General features: G+C 35.2%; 1 protein-coding gene across 6 annotated transcripts in view; it reads right to left on the bottom strand.

Annotated features, from left to right (window-relative positions):
• Positions 1–21937, bottom strand: part of FXR1 (FMR1 autosomal homolog 1) — a 58229-nt gene extending 36292 nt beyond the window's left edge. For 3 of the 6 annotated variants that reach the window (XM_010976231.3, XM_010976233.3, XM_010976232.3), the window contains exons 1-3: positions 21833–21936; positions 5770–5822; positions 4213–4306 (exon numbers count right to left, since the gene is read on the bottom strand). In XM_010976231.3, coding sequence (XP_010974533.1) covers positions 4213–4306; positions 5770–5822; positions 21833–21883 — 198 coding nt within the window. In that variant the 5' untranslated portion in view covers positions 21884–21936. Of the gene's footprint in view, positions 1–4212; positions 4307–5769; positions 5823–21832 lie in introns of all 6 variants that reach the window. The other 3 variants (XM_010976228.3, XM_010976230.3, XM_010976227.3) reach the window with 2 other exon arrangements.
• Positions 21938–22661: the final 724 nt, after the last annotated feature.

The raw sequence follows: 22661 nt of genomic DNA, 5'->3' as shown, positions 1-22661 counted from the left end.
AATTATTCTTATTCCCTTTACCTAATTTCTCTCAAGGGATCTATCCCAATGTTATAACTAAATTATAAACATGTATAACTATAACGTCTGACTATCTACTATAAAAGATGGAAGAAAAGGCATATGTCCAAGAACAAAAACTTGCCAATCCCTATTTTAACCAGAAAACATCACAATTCAGGAAAAAAAAAGTTTTTAGTATCAAATATGTTAAAATCAAGAAGAAAATTTTTTGTCTTATAAAATTATGTATCAGCTTGGGCTGATACATAAAGCTTCCTATGTAACATGTGTGTGTGTATATTAACTTGCTGAGTAAGTCAGGTTTCTTATAAAGACAAAGCATCCCACATGTGAAATCACTGGAGAAAAAAAATGTTTCTACTGCCCTTACACTATCTCAGAAAGTTATATATCCAGCTCAAGAGAATCTAAAGAACTCTTCATTTTCCCATTGCTCCAGCTTTACAAGGTAAGCATTATTTTCCTAGCAATCTTCAGTTAGCAAACAACAGTCAAGAAAACACTTACCAAAAAATTTAATCATATTAAATAATATAAAGATTTTAAAATATAATGCTACCATTTTTTAAGAAATCAAATAAAAAGCCACTAATTAGATTTAAAAATAAACTTTGAATCTTAAGACTTTTCAAAACCAACTTTCTATTACAAATCATATAATGTCTTCTTGAAGCCATTACTACACCATGACACAAATTTATGTTTTATAATTTCACAGGAGCCCCCTAAGTGGGCTGGAAAGCAAACCTGAAGCAGCCAAATATGTTTTCAAAGTAATAGAATTTTAAAGTAAACCATGAAAAATCGTCAATGTTCAACCATTCCTGACCTACAAAAAGAAAAGATATTTCACATGGCCGAACTTTAGATAAACGCCTGAAGAGCTCAATGAAAAGCTCTTTCCTGGATCATTTGTGTTCTAAATCAATTACTAATGGCCAAATCAAAGTCACCTCTTCCTCTTTCAAAGAGAAAAGGTTCCTAGAGCTGCAAAAGAACAAGTCAGGAGTCTGACACAAAAGTGACAACACCCTGTGAATACAACATGACATATTAAAGAGAATAGTATTTAGGACAAAAACTAAAACTGGTTATCGGCTTCCCAACCTTCAGGCTATATGACTTAAAAGGTTAATAAAGTATTCAGAGTTTAGAAGAGGCCTTCAAGAGACTGTTATGTCAAACTGAGATAATGTGTTTAAAAAGCCAGTTAGTTATATATTATATAGGTTAGTGTTATACAAATGTCAGCTGTTATCACTGCTATTACAGTATTTGTGACTAGCAGAAAGAGAACAACGGCCAATGACAATTTTAAAAAATATATACTAGTCAATAAATTTCCCTGGAGAAAAGAATCAAGTTATATCAAAAATCTAAATACTCTAAAAAAAAAAAAAAGCCAACATCCGTAGAAATACTAAAATGGATTATCTTGGAGGCCACAAAGAAAAAATTGGCAGATCTGAGCAAAAATATAACTTTACAAGCCACTAAGCAGTTTTTTAATGACTGCCTGAGAGAAAACACAATACATAACAGATAAAAAACTTTCCCATAAAATGCAAACATTTCCTACATCAAAAACTACATGGACCAAAAAAAAAAAGCCTACATGGACAAAAAATAAAAACACAATCAACAGAACATGGGGCTAACAGCCAATAAACAATTTAAGACATTTTATATCCCTAGTGATAAAGATTCAGAAGACCCAGAAGGTAACAGCTTTCTTCTATCATGTTTATAAAATTTTACAGATTAATAATAATTCAGCAAGTCAGTCTATGAGGAAACAAACATCTTCATGTGTTAGCAAAATTAGGAATTGGTAATTGAAAAAGCATTTTTGGAAGACAAAATGTTCCACTGAAATTTTAAATACTCTAAGAGGGAAGGTTCACTTGTTACTTCATATAACTCTGTATCATTTCTTTTCCTACATTAAGCTTTATTACTTTGAATTTAAAGGGGAGGACTTAACATAAAGTCACTGGGCTCAAAACAAAAAGCACTAAATAACAGAATACCTTAACATTCAATGTCGTTTGGATAAATTCCTAAATGATGGTGGCATGTCAATCAATCCACAGGTGGCAAGATTAGACTTACGTGAATTTTCAAAAATTTCAAAAGCAAGAATAACATCTTAATTCCAGATCATAATTCTCACAATTTTAAGGAGCAAATTTCACCAAGACTGAACCATAAAACAGAAAGTGAAATAAAACACTCTGTAATCATCCATTTCCAAATCATTCAATGTTATATACACAACTGGGGAGGCAAGTCACAAAGGTGGTCCAGGAACTGGACAGGACCTTCCCAGACTGAGACTGGGGAAAGCATACTATAAATAACACCCTCAGCACTCCACCAACTTTTTCCTCTAATCTGAACCTTTATACTACTAGTAACTGTCTGAACAATTATTAAAAGTATGAAAAGCACTACTCTCAGAATTGACCACATACATTTCTAATTCTAGCATTTTCAAAACTAAGTCATTCCTTGCCTGACCTGACTCATAATTCCAGAAGAAAAAACTTTCTAAAATGGAAATAAACTTTAAAAAATGAAAACAAATCAAGCTCTTTTATCCATCCTCACAGTAAGATGTTGATTAGAAAAGGATATAATATTAAGAAAAACATTATCACTGGAGTCTAAAGCCCAAGTGAATATGGAACAGTAATCAGCAGCATCACTGTTACAATTCATAGCACCCATCAAGTACCCCCAGTACTAATTAATATTCAGTAGTCACTTTGCCATATTATTTCCCCAAATCTTCCCGTATCATCAGTGACATTTCCCTCAAGGACACAAATACACAAAACACCTAGATTACAGTTAAAGGTCTCTTCACAAAAAAATTCTTAGTATCCATTTTTGGTGTTAATCAACTATAAAAGAAAAAAGTAAACTTGAAAGCTGTAATACTAGGGAGTGGGCTCATGGAGCCCTGACACAATTAAGTTACAACATGCTTTGATTTAGCAAAAGCAGAAGACTTCAATAAACTTAGAGCAGGTAATTAAAATTTAGGCAGGATTTTAGAATGTGATTTCAAGTTGTTAGGGGTTAAAGTCCTACAATTTGGTTTCCTAGCCTAACATCTACAATTAATGAGAACTCAAACAAAATGTAACATTAAAGCAATAACGAAGAATAAAAGTGGCAGGTAACTAAATGAGTTCATCTACCAAGTACTCAGAACAGTGTCTGGCACAGAGTATGTACTGTTAAGTGTTTATAATTTCAACACTAAAGATTCTCCTATGCCCCCAATTCTCCTACCCCAGCCTACATAAACTAGTACAAATGAGATTTAAAAATCTCTTTCAATATTACCAAGCCAACTCCTTATGAGAAATATATTTAGCACATTTGAGCTCCTCGGAGTTATCAATCTCTTGAAAATCAAAAATCAAATTTCCTATCTCCAACAAACTCATTATACTTCTGTTTGATAATTATTTCCAAGCTTCTTTTTACAAAACAGCAGGCGTTATTAATCAAAAATATTAACATATTGTAGACAGACATCCAAGATCTACCAAGTGTGAAAAAAGCACAATACAAAGCAGGAGTATTTTTATTTTTAAAAGGAGGAAGAAGAGCCTAGGGATAGATATGTAAATCAAGAAATGCGTTTTTTATATCTGGGCAGTGATTTTTGGTTTTTCCTTTTTGTTTTTCCTTTCAAATTTTTCTGAAAATTCCCAGAATTGTCAACAAGGCAATACACTAATTACAATATTTCATGTTGTTACAAATGAACTATATTATTGATCACTACAATAAATAACTATTTTTACAAAGATACTGAGGAAAAAGACAAAATTAGCAAAAAGAAGAAAAATAATGACCAACGTATATAGTTCTCTGCCAGATTCTGTGCAAAGTAACTCAAACCCCTATCATATTTAACTCTCAAATTATTTTTGTTTTAGTAGTGAAGAAATCTGACAAGGGCTACAAAGCTAAAAATGGTAGAGCTGAGACATCTCAGTTCTGACTCCAAAACTCAAGCATTGCTACATGACACAGCCATTACCAATTAAAAAGAACAGAATAAAGGAATTAGATTTATTCTCTCTCAACTAAACAGATTTTCCTACAAGAATATTTATTTAAAACAAAACAAAAATAGGCACACAAGAAAATAAACTTACAAATACATACCTCTACTTCATCTCCTTCACTAATTTCTTTTTTTATATCAGGTGGTGGTGGTAATCTAACTTCATTAAATGGAACCTGGCGTTCTGGTTGCCAACTAAAGGATTAGAAAATGAATTACCAATGTTAAAATATATTATTCTAATAGCACCTAACATGAAAGCTATATAGTCTATAGTTAGTGCTGTATATTTTTCAAATCAATCATTTAGCTTTCCCAAAAGAAAATCAACCTCCGTATTAAATCTTTCTCCCAATAATTAGTTTGTTGAGGTCGAACAGACTCTGTATTACTTGATGAAGTTTAACATCACTGATGATAATTATGTAATACCTTCCAAATTACTCACCCTAAGGTAACAGTACATACATTATTCTGCAAATGAAACAGGCTAAGTTCACAGTAATGATTGAGATTCAAAATAATGTCATTTCTACACTGCTGCAATGGGATCAACTTACTGCAAACACTTTTACAACTTTACAAACTGTCAAAGGAACACAATCTCAGAGATTATAAAACAACATAAACTGCTTAATTCCTTTCTGGTGTACATGTTCACAGAAATAAAGAAAACTACTCAATTATTTTGAACAGTTGATTTATAAAATATTTCATTTTCTTACACAGAATTTATCTTTTCTACAATGAACACATAACACATACATTATAATTAAAACTTACAAAAAGCTTACTTTAAATCTTCGTAGCAAATATGAATGTATTAAAGCTACTTATTTAGCTGTTGTTTAATTTGTATTTTATACGGTTAAGTTGATAAAGTTAAAATTCTTCCCTACTTTAAGTCCTAAAAGGTCATTTATATGCCTGGGAGGTACCCCAGCACGTAAAATATTCCTACAGCTTCTATGTGCCAACGTTGGGCAAAATGCTAGACAAGTAAAAGACATGAATGCTTTTTCTTTTCATCTTTACTGTCTAAATGGCACCTGCTCAAATACAGAAATCATCTCAACATTTGTTTCTACATGAAACAGCTGTTGGGCATATTTCTTTTCAGGCAGCTCCAGAAGTAGCTTAAAAGCAAAAAGTTGACCAGTTCTTTTCTGACCTTCAATTATACAGTACTCCTTCATAATGCTTCCTATCCATGTCTTTCACATTTTTACCTAATCTTTACAAAATCTGTAAAATTAATAAGCAAGCAGTTAAAGGCAGACTAATACTTATTCTATCAGTAGTCACTTGGAAAGCCTTCTAACAACATCGTTTCAAAATTCTGGGTTTTTAAGAACTAAGCATATGATATAAATCCCATTTGTGCCATCTATCTTTGCAAAAACCACTTACTAATTCATGTCCACATGTGATCTAACAAAGAAAAGTGTCACGGAAAAAGAGACAAGTGAATTGTGGGCAGAAAAACAGGTGAAATTACCAAAACTAAAATTGCATAAACTCTTAAAATGATCAAACCATCAAAGAGTCTCACCCAAAAGCCAACTCATTGTCTACTGGCAATAGGAACAGTCAAAAACCAACAGTTTTGCACTACCAATCTTTAAAATTAAGATCTCTATCAATAAAAAATAACTTACTTGTTCTCAAAAACAACTGTGAGGGAGTCTTCATGAACATCTTTGATAAATCCCTGTAAAAAAATTAGAAGAATATCAATACTCAATTAAATGTTACGTTAACTCTAAAAGGCTATATTAGAGGTACAAAGACAACATGGACTGATAACAAACCAGAGTTTGGAATTAGGCTGATCTAGGTCTGATTTCCATCTCCATCATTTGTGAGATGTATGACCCTGGAAGTTACTTAACCTCAGTTTTCACATAATATCACCTACCTCAGAATTAGGAAAAACAAATGCACATCCCTGAAACATCACAGGTATTAGTCAAGACTCAAACTGGGTGAGGCAGTATTTAGTACTTGGACTAAGAGTTCAGGCTGCCAGGATTCACATCCCAGGCTGTATCACTTATGTATTATTGAGCATAGCTTTAACCTAACAGTCCATTACTATTTCCTACCTCATGGAATTATAAAAATTAAGTAAAATAATTAATGTTTACCAGTGTTATAAATATTAAATTATAGCTCACCTTTAATAAAAGGAATGACTACATTTTGAATGCTAACCTTACCTTTAAATTATGCATTTTTCCTACCAACTTCTCTTTCTCCTTAGCTTAATAAAAACTGAGCCGTAATGAGTATACTGCCTCAGAAACATTTTGGAATGAATATGGATTCTCAATAAAAATCAGTGGTCATTTTCTAGCCCTAACATTAATTTTGAATCTAGTCTTTTTATTCTATCTTCATTTGATTAATACAGCTGAAAGGAACCATAAGATCTGACATATTAAAGGAGGAGCAAATGACTTGGATGTAGAATACAGTCATCCCTCAGTATCCACAGAAGACTGGTTCCAGGACTCTCAATACCCTCTCACTCCCAGCAGACACCAAAATCCAAGGATGCTCAAGTCCCTTATATAAAATGGTGTGGTACACCTGACCCTCCATATCCATGGGTTCAACCCACAGTTGGCTGAATCTGCAAATGTGGATACCAAGGACCAACTGTAATTGTTGTTCAAGTCCTTGCTCCATCACTATGTAATCTTGGGCAAGCAGTCCTTGCACTTCTGTGATCACAACTGGCATCAAATGACACTGTACATTACTGTCAATCAGAACTGCAAAGTTCTCAACCTTAGTCAAATGCTTACAAACTGAACCACTAGGTACTTAGTAAATACGTTTCTAAAACAACTATCACACTAGACTTTCATAATGTGCACTAAAAACTAGCTAAATAGACACACATATTTGCAGTACCTGGTTAAAACATGATAAAAATAAATACATCTGTTTACTTCATCTCCTCCCAAAAGTCTATTAACTACTACTAAAAGAATTTTAAGGCATAACCCTACAAGGGAAAAAAAAAAAAAAACCAAAGAGGAAAAACTTACAGTAAAATTTGGGAAATTTATAAAGCAGAAAAGGAATAACAGTAATTTAAAAAGCAGCAATTACCAACATATAAATGCTTACTGCGTGTCAGACATTATTTTAAGCAAATCAGCAAACCAAAGACTATAAAACAAATTGGTGGTGGAAAAACCAAAAAGCAAGCAGATTGGCACTATCATCCTAGAAAATCTTTGGAACTGAAGATACAAAGTCTTGGAGAGAAGGTAACAGATGGGGCTGAAAATAAAATCATTTTATTTTCTTTAATAATGTAGGATCACCAATCATACAGTATATAACTCATAAATCTAGTTTCCCAGCACCCTCCTCCCACATGTGTTACTCAATTGTATGATTCTGTAATTTGGCCTTGCTCTCTCTCCAGCTCCAAATGCTTGTTATCGATTTATTTGTGTGCTACCAGATATTTCAATGCAAATATCCTAGTGTACGGCCTAACCTTAAAGACACCTTCCTTTCAAGAGTGCTACAGTAGCTCTTGCCTTTTATTTCTGAAGACATTTTTTGTTCCTTTCTCCTCTCAAAGCTTAAAATTAAGAGCTATCACATAGTTTAAGCGCTGATAATCTGATACTGCTGTAACAATGACTTCCTGGCCAGCTTCTCTATTTCTACTAGTCCATGTAATTTCAGCAATCATATTGGTCAACACTTTCATAGTTATGTCACCAGTAAATCTATCTGTATTATACTCGTGCCATTTCTAAGGAATATTTCATAAACTGAGATTTACCAAGTTCATAAATATTAAGAGTAAAACATCTATTCATCAGAGGTTAGTCATATTAAAACTTTCACTAACATTCTTCTGGTCCTTCACAAACAACTTTCAGAGTTTGGGCTGTTACATTAATTAATCATTTCTGTGTAACTTGCACCATGGATAAGTTCATATCAGAGCTCCAAGTCACTGGGAGAGTCTACTCTTCGTTATAATAAAAATCTTTTTTTCTATCTAAAAATCAGTGTTTGTATCTCTCCCCACTTCTACTTTACTTCCACCACAAAAATCAGCATCAGCTTTGTTTGGGTGCACACTTTAAGAAAAAATACAGCTCTGGAACCTACTCATATTGCTAGTATCCTTCAGGCATGAGACTGAATAAAGTAAAAACCTGACACCCACTCCTTTAAGTATACTTGAACTGTAGTGAACAATTAGAAAACATCCCCAAACTCTAGATTCTAGGTATAAGGGGCTTCTGATGGTTAGATCTCTAGAAAATTTGAGTCCATTTGATGCAGGACACAGTCAACACTTTTCCAGTCACTAGAGTGACTGTAGTTCCCTATATAGTAAAGAGATGCAAAATGGCAGAGTTAGGTCTTTGCCAAAGTATGTGAGGACCAGGGAGACACCCAATAACAATGGCAAGAATTTGCCTGCACAAGGCTAAGGGGACTTTATGACTTTAAGTCTGCATAACTCATGCCCTGCTAGTCCAACCTTTGGGTATCTTCCTATTCACACTCATGTAGCCCAGAACCCGTATTTCTCAAAAGAAATCCTTTGATATTTTTCTCTTTCCCATACATATGCAAACATGGAAGATTCCAAGCCATCATAAAATGGCCCTTTAATTTGTTCATTAACACAGTCTGATACATACTTATGTTTCAAACTCTTCACTATAATTTAAAATAATGATTGATAGGTAATAAGGCACTTTAACATACATAAAGTGCAATCAAAATATCTTAGAATGCTATCCCTGACAAAGTAACAAATAGAGCATCATATAGCAAAAGTCCAGGAATGCCATAAATCATCTATAAATTAGGAGTAAGGGAGGGGATGGAGGGAATAGCAGGAATCCCTAAGCACTGGAAGCACCATTTGAAGAACTGTTTTCTCAAAATCAACCTAGCCTAAACATAAAAACTTTAAAAAGACACTCTAAGGTTCAGTAATGTGTCAAGTTAACCAATAATCAAGTAGCTAAAAATAAGAAGCTAGAAAATAAAACAGACAAAAAATATTCTACTAACAACAGCCATCAAAAAATAAAGGCCTAGAAATGCCCTCAATAACAACACACATACACACAAAATGTGCAGGACCTATGTGCAGAAATCTCTGAAACTTGACTAATGAGTATAAATAGAATATTTAGGAAAATGTAAACACCCATCACATTCTTAGGTCTTGATATTGTAAAAATCTCAAAATGCCTCTAAATGAGATCCCACTGAAGTATTAAGGGAGTATATAATTCTGTTGGGGGAATAAGGAATAACCTTAATAAAATTAAACCAAAGTCTATTTTGAAAACAAGGCACTCAAAAAGGAAATTTTTAAATGGGGGTAGCAGATAACAAAACATTATCCATACCAAATACTAAAGTTTATTTTAAAGCTACAATAATCAAAACAAAAAAGATATTTTAATAGAACATAGATCCTAAAAATAGGTCTAAATCTTTTAAGAAATTACAAACGGGGAAAAAAATGATTATTTTTAAATGGTACTGGAACATTTAGATAATTATTTGGAAAAATAGAAATTGATGTCTTCACCAACAATAAAACCAATGGATCAAAGACTCCAGGAGAAAGCTTAAGTAAATTATTTATAACCTCAGATTAAAGAAGGCTTCTCTAACCAAAAATCAAAACCCAAAAGCCACAAACCAAAAGTTTGATAAATTTATACTACCTAAAAGCCAAATATGATCAATACGTGGTGTTACATACCAAAAAAGGAAAGGGAAAGAAAAGGTAAAAGGGAAAGAGGAAAACAACACACAACAGAATTGAATTCTCAATTTATAATATTCTCAGGTGAGTTAAGAGAAGGTAACACTGGGTATGAACTATGAATGGTAATTCACAGAAAAAAATAGATTGTAATTTTACTAATATATAAATTCTCTTTAAAATGTTACATATTCATTCTATACTTTTCTCTTCACATTTCATACATTTCTTGTAGACTCTTATCAGAAGATCAACCTCATTTTAAAAAACATTTTATAAGGTGTTTGACAATCCTGATGTGGGAGCTTATAATGACCTGTGCAAAGAACAAGGTGCACTTCAAGATATCTCCCTAACTTGGACGTACAGTTTTGAAGTTACAGAACACTACAGCTAAAAATAGAAGGTTTTTTAACTTGTGGAGGGTAGTCATAGGCGAAAAAAATTCTATTGGTTAAGCAGAAAGAAACATGGTATGAATGTATTTCGCAAATTGAAAGACTTGAGATTATATAGCTAAAAATCAGAACAGACGAATCATGGACCCTGGCTGTGGGAAAGACTGAAGATAAAGACAATTTCTTTTACAGACCTACCAGATCCCTCGTGTTAAGAGAAAGGAAAGCTGAAACCATACACATCCTTACAGCACCACAGTTTTATTCCTGAAGTTATAAATGCTGAATTTAAAACCTCATCTTCTGTCTGAACTCTTTTCATTAAATCATTTTCAATTTGATAATAAAATGCTTTTGCCAGTTTGCAGCTTTAAACTCCAAAAGGTTAAGTCTGGTCGCAACTCTATTTTGAAGAAAAGGCTTTTTCCTAAAAAGCCTATGTAAGGCAAAGTCCCAGAACAAAAACATTAAAAATCTAATTCAAAATCTAAACTGGAAAGGCAGCTATCTTGTCCAAAACATGGACTGAGGTTAAATAAACTAAAATTCTTATGTTTGAAATACTGATCAATTTATCAGAGGCTTTGCTTGAGCGGTAACTTAGAAATCTACAGATGCATGAATTCCTTTGAAAACATGCCCACTAAACTCAGTAAGAATGTTATCATCCTACTCTAAAAAAAATTCCTCTGACTATAAAGTATCATTTCAAATTTACCTCTACTTTAGATTTTTCAGAAAACCACTAATGACCTGTTATTGCAATTCATTACCACACCAAATTTATATTCCTTATAAAGAGGGAAATAGAAACTTAAATCCTTAATACTCAGCGAACTACTACCAGAAGTCAGACAGCTTGAATCCTCAAAGTTAGGTTTAAAGTGGAAGAACAGATCCAAAAACTCGAGACTTACACCCTAAACTAACTCTTAAGCTTCAAAATTCCTGTTGGAAGAGTTTGCTGATTGCCAAAAGACTGAGCAAAAAAAAAGGCCATCAAGAAACAGAACAATCTTCCTAATTAGAGTGTAGATTTTTAAAAACTATAATGTCAAGTTGTAAAAGCAAGGATTCATCAGGAATCAAAACCTCTAGTTCACATTTATCCTTTTAAGTAAAAACCAAAAAGTTCTCACACTCACATTACTGCCTCCTTCAAACCTGATCAAGTATTCTTACATAATTTAAGATCCACTCTAGCTTTCATACTTCTATCAAAGTTTTTGTTTTTGTAAGTCTTCTCAAGACCACTGGAGTGAAATTTAAAGATTTTTTAAAATATTTATTTGGCAGAACTAACAACTACATTTTAGATGCCTTTTCCAATATGTTAAGGCATTACAGTCCATGGCTTAATTACTGAAGCAAACTTGTGATAAAACACTGCATTTCTAAAATTAAACTGATTAAAATAAATTTAATATATAACTTATTAGACATTGGGATCAATTTGTTCTATCCTGTAGGGCCTTTCCTCTGACTCGGTAAATGCTCCATTTTCCCCAACTCCATCAGTTAAAGTTTACTGCTGTGGATAAATGTGATGAGATAAATATGACCCAGGAGAAAGGAAAAGTTAATAGTACAATTTATGCAAAATGCACCTCAGGTTTTTGCTTTTCAAGAACTGGCAAAATGATCACTTGTTATTCTTTGACCAATTATCCAGTTTATTGAGATTCATTCTCTAGCCCCAGTCTACCTTCCCAGCCCATCAATTCTAACAATTTAACATCCCTGAAATGAGGGATGCTTCTTACAACTGAACAGCCGATAGCCGAATGGCAGTCAGGATATAAATGTCATTATTAAGCATGCTCAAACTTGGTTTGCTTGAACTTTTCTGTGGTACGTGACTGCAAACCCTTTGATAGTTTATTCAGCAAACCAATGAAGTATCATTTTAGAAAGGACTAAGGTTTCTTACCAGAAGGTTGTTCTGTTGACACCTTCTGATAAAATCAAGAAAGCACCAGCATCAAAACTTGCAGAGTGGGTGAAAATTCTTGGAAGAAAATCCTAGAGATAATAGAGGAGAGCTCTTTTAAAGTATGCTTGCAACATCAATGCTCTCCACGGCACTAAGGAAGATATTCTAAGAAGAAACACAAGCATCTGAATGTGTAGATGTTCTAACCAATTCATTTTGCTTTTATTTTCCATTTATGTATGGGTTTAAAGATAATCTTTCAACAAGTATGTTACAAGAATTCTAAAAGATAAAGCTATCAGTTATAAATTAACTGGCAACATTTCTTCTTTCTTAGTGCCTCTTAACAGCTGTTGTGCTTCTAGATACAATGAAATCATAGCGATCTTTCACTAATTTCCCAAATCTACAAAAGAAAAAATAACCTGTTCCCTGGATTCTAAAATCCAGCTTTCAACTATATAGACATCCCTACCCATCGCTTACTTTATACCTCAAATCAGTATGTTAACAGTGAGAATCATCTACTATCCAGCTTTTGCACTCTACATATGTATGATCCATTTTACAGGATTAAAAAGAGAAAAGTGAATACAGCAAACTATTAGCTACAGTTCTAAGAGAATAGAGCTCAATCACTAAGGCACTGTGTAGTGAACTTCTAGACTGCATCTAGAATCATACTAGTTATGCACAATCCTTGGAAGAATTGAGAAAATGGTGTTTCTGTATCATTTAAGTAGATAAGAAACTCTATTAGGTTTACAAACCTGACTTAGGGGCTCCCAGATCCAGGTGGTCATCTTTACCTAAGCAATTTTAAATATGAGTCTCAATTTACAAACTGAAGGAGTTGAAACTTCCTAAACTAAGGTAAGGTATTCCTAGGCACCCAAAGTTGTGCCAGAAGTAAAGCTACTCCTCTCCCCAAAAATATACCATAATCTTCCTGGAGCTTTTATATCAAGCAATTTAACAATAAAACAATCATGTCATGTTTCTGGATGGTGCATACAGTTAACAGTTACAGAAAGAACTCCCTATTAAGGAAATGAAAAAAAACATGGTATACTGGTTTCACTGTTAAAACTGGTCTCAGATCCACTACTATGTGGTAGGTCAAACAACAGAAGGCTCAGAGCATTAAAGTAAAGAAAATAAGACTCTTAACTGGCTTTATTTGCCCAAAGCTAAGTCACAATGTCCTCCCCTCAGGGACTCTTTATGATCTTTGCAGAGAACCCCAGAGACTTTTTGGAACAATTCTCAGAAGGTTCTATCAACCCTGAATGGAACCCAGCTCTCCAAGATTCTGGACATCCTCCTCCTGTCTCAATCCTAGAAGTGAGGAATATCTGGTTAAAGAGAACAAGTATCTAATTTCCCACATGCAAAAAAAAAAAAACCTTGAAAACAGAGATTATTTAATACATGGTGCTAGCACAACTGCCTACAAATATTCAAAGTAAGTCTTGATGTAGTAGACATGAAATAAATAAAACTCTATCAGAAAATTTTAAAAATTATATGTTAATCTGGACACAGGCTGTCTTAACCAGGACTGGAAACCCTGAGCCTTAACAGGTAAAAGTAAAGTTCAGTATGTAAAAAGTAGAACTTCTCTATGGCCAGAGATACTGGAAAGTTAACAGGTATAGACAGGGAAAGGGCATTATAACAGAATCCTTAAAAAAAAAAAAAAAAAACTCAAAAAGTGAAATAGGACATCCCAAAAGGAAAATAGAGAAACAATAGGCAATTTATGGAAAAGCAAACCCAAATGGCCAAACATTAAAATTCACAAGTGGGGATTTGCAAATCAAAGTTGCAAAGAGATAACCTTTCACATCCAAAGGACTAGCAAAAATCAAAGATTATAAAACCCATTTCTGGCAAGGATGTAAAGAAAAGAGTTAACATTCATCAGCAGAGAAAATAGGAAGTGTTAAACTTTTCAGAATGTAATCTGTTAACATTTATTAGAGTTAAAAAAAAAAAAATCCCTTCCAGTAAGCTGTCAAACTCTTTGAAACCTATCCAATGGAAAAACATACATGGAGCGGCAAAAATCTGAAAACAAAGTGTCTATTAACTGGGGAATGGCTAGATTTCATAATTTTTACCAAGAAATAACCATTAAAAAATTATACTCCAAGACAATACAGCCAAGGTGTAGATTATCTTATTTTTATAAAGCAGTACTGAAGAAAACCTACATTTGTACCTGAATGTGTACCTATGTACATTCTATGAGTATTAAGAAAAATCTGGTATGATGTATGTATACTCAGCTATAAAGAGGCTACCTGAAATGGAGTGTGGATAAGAGATCAAGTGAAGGGAAGCCAAGGAAAAAAAAAAAAAGGAAAAAAAATTTACAATAGAGTAAATTTGTATATGCTTATAAATATATATAAAATTAAATAAATGTGTATTTTTAAAGAGTTGATATATATCTTTAATGCTGTCAACCAGCACTTTTTCCATATAGCATACATATACATTATCACTACCCAATCTTTTCCAACTCTAGTGATCTCAAATCTACATTCTAAGTAACAAACTTGTTTGATGTTTACAACACCTAAAAGATCTGAGTTGCAATCTGATTTCAGTAATAAACACAAACATTCAAGACTGCTACTTCAATCAAAAACTTTAACTTCAAACAATACACTTTTTTAAAAGGACCTAAACCTATAAATGGAAATCATTTCAAATCAATGGACACATATTCTACAAATAAAGTCCACAGATTTACTAATTACATCATTCATTACCAAAATAATTTCATCATTCTGAAATAAGTTCTATTAAGGAAAAAAAGTTATTCAAGGCAAGCCTTCAGCATCCATTACTACTGAAAATTCACCTTTTCTGAATAAAAAAATGACAATGAGAATGTAAGGATTTCGTAAGAATACATGAATACATTATGCTTGCATAATAATAATGTTCTTGGCTCATTAATTTCACAAGTTTATAATATCCAACAGTTCTTGAAATGGAATGACTCAGATTTCAAATGGCCACACAAAACTATAATGATTTTCCTGTTACAAAGAGTTTAAGTTCCTTATAGTTTATGTATGCATAAAGTTCTGGGACAATATCTGAACTCGACCAAGATCAACACATAACCCATTAAAAAAATTCAAGTTCAGTCTGAAACAAAATCAGAAAAGATGAAGTTTGTACATATGCGGTTATATAAAGATTAACAACAAATCAAAGAATGCCCAGAAACCGAGAATGATTCGTTTGTTCATTCAACAAATATGTACTGAAGACCTACTATACTAAATACACACAGAGTCAGGAAAGAGTAAGGAAAACTTAGACTTGAAAATAACCTGGGAGACTACTAAAAGCAAAAAGCTATGAAGCAAGAAAGAACTTTAACGATGATTAGCCAAAAAAAGAAAGGCACAGAGACAGAAGTCTGAAAGTTGAGATTCCTGATGCTGAAGAAATCTTGACAGGGAAATGTCATGTTCCTTTGCCAACAATAACTATAAATTTCATAGTTATTAATGAGGAGACCTCTACTCATGCTCCCAAAAAAGTTAAGCAAAAAATGCTTAGAGTACAGGACACAAGTTACAACAACTGACATTTAACTGAGATTTAATTTTGGTTCAGTCTTCCCACGGCTTACAGCTTCTTTAATGTAAAGAAAAATAAACTGAAGAGACTGCTGTATGTGCAAATATCCATGTTCAGATTAACAAAAGCAACGCTTTGCATAGCTTAATTTTGTTTCACTCAAGCTATTCTTTATGAGGATTCAGTCCTAGAAGATTTACTCCTAGAAAATTCAATAGAAGCATCACAACAGAACTTATTACTATTAGCTAAAAAATCTGCGAAAGAATTTTCTAAAACCTTTTGATACTACTGTACCAATGTTACCAAGATGTGACACATCTTAAGAAAACTTGAGTAGAAATTTTCACATATATACCTATATAAAAAAGCACTTCAAATATTTCCCAGAATACCATACACAACCAACAATATAAACTGAGGATGGTATAAATCATAACCATCCAGCACAAATTATAATTTGACCCACATATCTAGTTTTAAAAGTTCTAGGTGTATTAAAATACATAAAAAGTAACAGGTGGAGTTAATTTTAATAATTTTAACCATATGTATCCAAAATATTATTTCAACATGTAATCAGTATTTTAAAATTACAGAGTCTTACATTCCTTTCTTTGAAAAACAGCATGTCTTTGAAATTTAGCATGACTTTTACAATTAAAGCACATCTCAATTCACACTAGCACATTTCAGTCCCATGGCTAGTGGCTCAACATAGAAAAGATTTTTGTAAAGGGAAGACAGCTCAAATCATTTCTAGAGGAATCCTCCCAATTCAGTTCTCTTGACTTCCACTGTATTAATCAGTAATAATTTATAAGTAATGATCATTTATAAGCCATATATTTATACTTGGAAAAAAAATCACATAATGGTTAAAGAGATAGGCGCTCTGGAGCCTGAAAGATCATTCTGAATGTTGAATCAGCCTATTTTACAGACCTAGATTCCCTTAGCCTCAGTTTCCTCAGCTGGTTGTAACTCTTTCACTATGATTGAGAGGGCTTAATAAGATAAACTGATGTAAAGTACTTTCACATAATCTGATACTCCTGAGTGCTCAATAAATAACAGCTGTTGCTAGAGCGGGATGGGACTTTAGTGAAGTAACCTAGCAGATTCCACACTGTCTTTTAAGAGAAAACCCAGCGCCTCACACTGCAGATGAAAAACCCAAGGTCTCACAAGTAGTTAGTACAATCATAGAACACATATTGCTCTTCCCACAACAAAAAAAGCAAGTTTGCTGCATCCTTCATCATGGTAGAGAATGCACTTCTTGAGTTACCCAGTCAAGTGTCTGCCTTATCTCCCTATCTAAAGCATAACCTTAACTACTTACTACCCTCAGATTTCCTTTGGAGAACCTCTGATGCTATGCTAAACTTATACAACTGGAAGTTGAGAAGCCCTAGAGCTAAATCTCATTTCAGTACAGTATAATTGGGACAACTTACTTAATCATTATTAGTTACCTAATACGTAAAACGAGGATAAAAACACATACCTCACTGCAGTCCTTGAGAGAACAAAATTAGTTAGCACATGTATAAGCCGCAACGAATATACAGTAAATAATAGGCACTCATACTAAATTATTATCTTAGTCACAGAAGGCACACAAATACCTGATGATACAGAAAATACACAGGGGCATAAAAATAAAAATGAGGGAAAAAAATATTTTCTGTAAGCAAAGCCAAAGCTTTTACAATATATCCTAGATGAGACTTTTTCTTTTTTCACTTTTCTGTTTTCAGATTTTTCCTAATTACATATAGTTCTTGTAATACAAAACAAAACTTCACAGGAAAAATATTTAATTTCAATTTCTAAAAATTAAGTGGCCTTTTCAAGTAAGTTAAATCTTAGTTCTTTTAATATTTATAAAAACTGCATTTTAAAACATGCACAAAAGTAGCTTCAAAATACCTGTAACTGTGTGCTTTTAACTTAATAGAGTGGCCCTAGTATTAAGACAGCCACTATCTTTTCCTGAATTACTAATCTCCAGCAAGATATCAAAACATTCTGTACTAACATTGAAAAGTCAGTAGTCTCAAAACAACTCTTTCACTGTAACTCTGTAGGTCACCTTCATTAGTGATAATAAGCCTACTGCAAAATTTAATTATTCTCAAATCTCATTTTAATATTAAGCTAAAGCTAAAAGGAAATTCTGGAAATATCGCAGTACTTTGAAATTTGTTTTGCAAACAATTAGCGTCAAAAGCAGAAATCACAGAGTTCCAAAAGTAATTCTATTTTCTACAGAGAAGGCTTGAAATTCATTCAGCCATCTTAGAGATCACACATTTCCTTGGAACACCATGGAAACTTTCCTCTACAAGAGCCAGAAACTGAGTGACTTACTTTCAACTTCTAGTTAAAATTATATTCTGCCCACGGCTATGCAAGTTGCAATGCTATTACAAAGCTTAATATCACACACATGAGTTTAAAAGTATTTTAATTATTCCAAATGGGCACGAGGCTTTTCTGGGGTTAATAGAGATGTTAAATAAGATTGCGGTAATTGTTACACAACTCTGTAAGTACACTATTATAGAATGTAAAATCTATTGAAAAGCTAAAGGAAAAGGTGAGGGGCGGGGCGGGGCACCTTAAATGACCAGTAGTATAAACCCTAAGATGCTACACTCCGGTAGAAAAGGCAAATTTTTATATAAAATTACATCCCCTATCATAACATATTTCCCATTTTTCCCAATCCCCAAAGAGTTACAGGGCTGCAAACAGGAGCATATCAAATTTTTTATCTTTAACAACCACAGATCCACTGTTAAGTAAAAAGAACAGGATGCAGGACAAAGTATTTAGTGTGCAACAGTCTGTGTAAATATTTTCGGGGGTGTGGGGGGGAGACTATCCTATTTTTAGGTCAACTCTTCCGCTTTTCCCTGGTTCCAATTACTATGTGAAATGAAGTTTCAGTTCTACTAAAAATCTTAAATCAATGTCCATAGAGCAATGCCTTAGGCACGATGATACTGGCTACTAATCCCATGACTCTGAAATTCTTCAATGACAATTCACATTTACAGCTGGGGGGGGGGGGAGGAAAATCAGAATCACCTGTATGTTTAAAACCACCACTAAAAAAATACACCGAAGTGTTAACAGCTGTTATCGCAAAGCAACTTGTTTTTTCCTGACAGTTTCCAAAATTCCCTCAATGACCATGTATTAATTTTTAAATAGGAAAAAAATTACTTAAAATGAAACTATCGCTACACCAAACAGAAGACGCCAAATTTTGAACTTTACACAGTATTCTCTATGATTCTACATTTAGGACATTGTGGAAAAGGTAAAACTATGGGGACAGAAACCACCATAGGTTCTGGGAGTGAGAGAAGTTGACTACAAAGGGGCATGATAGAAATTTAGGGAATGGTAGAACTATTCTATCACTTCATTGTGTTCGTGGTGGTTACATAAATGTCACCATTTATAAAAAGTTTACATAACCATGTCAAAAAACGTATTTTACTACATGCAAATTAATTTTAAAAATTCATGGAGTTGAAATTAATAAAGTGTGCAATGAGCCAATTTTTTTTTCCAAGCGGACAGTTTCCTGGGATAAAAAACACTGCAGACTACTGAACTACTTCAAACCCCTCACTTTACAAAAAAAAGAAAATATGCCCAAGGAAATTTGTTCAGGATGTTATTATTGCTAGATATATTTAAACCGAGGTACAGACCTAGAATTCCCACTTGTTTAATTTCAAATGCAGGGCTCCCTCCTCTTCATCATCCTCACGCTTCTAGAGTTCTGAAGATCATAGTTGCCACACATGTACAAGCGGATTATGGCAGGACATAAAATTCCAACTGTGTGTGCTTTTTCAGTACATACAAATGTGGCTAGGGTCCTTCCCAACCTCTGCCAAAGAACCACATTACTTTATTTTGTTAGGTAAAAATGGGTAATGAAATCAAAGTCTAAGAATTTGTATAGATAATAATCAACAATAAACACTTTAGAGTTTCAAAATGGATTCGACTACTGACAAAACAAAGTAAAAGGAAAAAAAGAGAGACAGAAAAAGTAAGATGGTAAACAATCTTCACTAAAACTTTCAAAAAGACCATCTTATTACAGAATCTTATGAATTTAAAAAGTGTATTTACAGCACGTGATATCATAAAAATATATGAGTAAAAAGAAATGTTTTACCTACCATCGACATGCTGAAAATAATTCGTTAAGGCATAGTAATCCTTTTCTACTTTTCAACAGATAACCAGGAAAAATGCCAGTATGCCAGGAAAAAATGCATACATCCATTGAACAAGAATTGTATGGCCAAATAGCAAGAATTTGAAATTTTTTCATGGGGTGGGAAGATGTTGATGCAAAAATGAACCTTATCTACCCTTGAGAGGAAAGGTATGATAACCCCATTCTTTGTGCATTATGCCACAACTGTATCTGCAGTTGTTCAGAGAACGCAACCATTAGGCTTAAGAAGTTAATGAAGTATCTACTCTTGTCTGACACCGAGTTTTAAATCTAGACTGATAATATAAAATTTGTCACGCATTAAAAGACTCCTTTCTACCAGTCATTGTTTTTACTTTATGCTGACCACCTAAACAGATTTAAACTTGTAAAAAGCTTAGGGAGATCGTTTAGATGCCAACTGTGATTCCCCACTACGCTATTACCACGTGACAGCTAAACCAATTCCACACAGCTCATTAGTAAACAAGGAAAGGCAAAAACAACGCTGAAAGTAAGAGATTACGACTACCTATTAAATTAAAATACTGTGGGGGATAAAAGATACGCTAAAACGAAACTCAGTGAGAATACATTCTGCGTACCCACAATATTCCTGTTATTAGGAGACGGCCCTTAATAAAAATAGCCAGGACTCTCAAACATTTGAGATGCTGGCTTAGTGAGACTGACTGACAGACAACAGCTGGGGAGATTTTGTATTGATCTTGTAACACTGAAGGCACACTCTGGGAGAAAAGGAGAATTGGGAGAAGAGACCGTTATAATGGCAAAACTAAACTAAGGATTTCATTTTCATTTCTATGACCCCTACATCAGAAGCCCCTACTGAATTCCTCTACTCTCGAATTCCTCTTCCATGTGCCAGCCCCGATCCCATAGCAATGCATCTCCTTCCTCCCGCTGGAAACGAACAAAAACCTCGGGGGGGGGGGGGGGCAAAAATCAACACCTTCTTCCAAAAACACCAGGGAACTGATTAAAAGCAAAAAACCTAGTCACGTCCCCACCTGTGTCTCCCTGATCCCGTTTCACGCTTTAATTCTTAAAGGCTAAAACTCTTCGCCGTTTCTTCCGTAATAGAGGGGCTAAGGCGCCGCCCAATCTCCCAGGCTGCAAAAAATATTTCTACTAGCCACATTTCAAGGGTTTCTGGTTTTCTCTCTTTGATCCTAACCCTTAATCCGGTATCCGCTTCCCTTTCAGACACTAAAGTTTATTGGCACAAAACCCTAGTACAAAGGTGAATTCTTAAGATTCCGCGACGCGCCCCCCAAGGGGGTGGGGAGGGGTCAGAGCAGCGAGCCGAGGCGCTCGCGCTCGGCACAGTCCGAGGGGCGGGGGAGCGGCTGTGACCACACAATCCCACTACCTCCTTTCACGACTCCCCCACCTCCCGGCGCTCAGGCCTGCTCCCGAGGAGCTCCCTGCGGCCCTGCAGCCACTCAGCTTCTCCTCACCGGCCCGCCAAGGGACTCGCACCCAAGAAGAAGGTTCACGAGTAGAAAAACTCAAGAGGTGTCCAACGTGTTGTTTCAAAACATAACGGAGCCGGGGCCCCCGAGACCGTTAAACCGCGGGTGGAGGGGGGAGAAGCGATGAACCCAGCGGCCTCGGGCTTTGGCCTGGCCGCCTTTTTCGACCCCAAAACTCAGTCTCCTGGACCACCACCCCTCCCCCAAACCTGCCCCAGCCGCCAGAATACCCAACAAAGCGCCAAAAAGCTCGGTACCTTGTAGAAAGCCCCGTTGGAGCCGCGAACCTCCACCGTCAGCTCCGCCATGTTGGAACCGCAAAGGCCGCTGGGAAGAGATTCTAGAAACTTTCCAACCAGAGGGGAGGAGGGGGGAGGGGCGTGAAGGAGGCAGGGGGAGGGACGGGGAAAACAGGGCGGGGACTGGGATCCCCCGCCCCACACCCCTGGGGTCTCACCTAGCCGCTCGGGGTCTCACCTAGCCGCTCCGACTCTCCCTGTGGGATCCCTCCGCCCTTTACATCACTCGCCCACGGCTCCGCCCGCCGCCGCCGACGCCCAGTTTGCCTCCCGACACAATCGCCCGACCTTTGCTGACCCGCCCCTACGTCCCCGCCTCTCAGTGCCCGCTGCTTGCCCGCCCCAGCGGGTCGGTCCCTCCAGCCGCCGGGGAGTGAACTGACCGGGCACCGCCTGTCCCGCGCATCTGTATTCCTCTGCTCTCGGGCATCTTGCCCTGAAACTTCCTTGAAATGCTAGTAGCCCTGGAGTAGCGTCCTCACCTCGGGAAGAGCAACTTTGGGGGCTCCAATTGTCCATTGGCACAAATTTTGGAGGAAAGAGGAAGACTAAAAATGTGCATGCTATGTGCTCTGAATTCTTTCGCCTAGCTCTATTTTTAAAAATCGGTGGCCTTCTCTTGGCTCAAATTCCACAGTTCCACACCACCTCACACAGTTCAGTCGAGCCCTCTCCCCACCTGTTACAACGTTAGCTGCTGAAAAAGTCAAGCTAAGTTCAACTTTTTGCGGTTCAATTTAGATGTGTTCATAACCTGCAATAGAGTTTAGGGTAATCCTCATTGTTA

The sequence above is a fragment of the Camelus dromedarius genome, chromosome 2 (genome assembly GCF_036321535.1).
Source record: "Camelus dromedarius isolate mCamDro1 chromosome 2, mCamDro1.pat, whole genome shotgun sequence".
Classification (NCBI taxonomy): domain Eukaryota; kingdom Metazoa; phylum Chordata; class Mammalia; order Artiodactyla; family Camelidae; genus Camelus; species Camelus dromedarius.
Note: the sequence above shows the minus strand (reverse complement) of the source record. Positions and strands in the feature narration are given on the sequence as shown.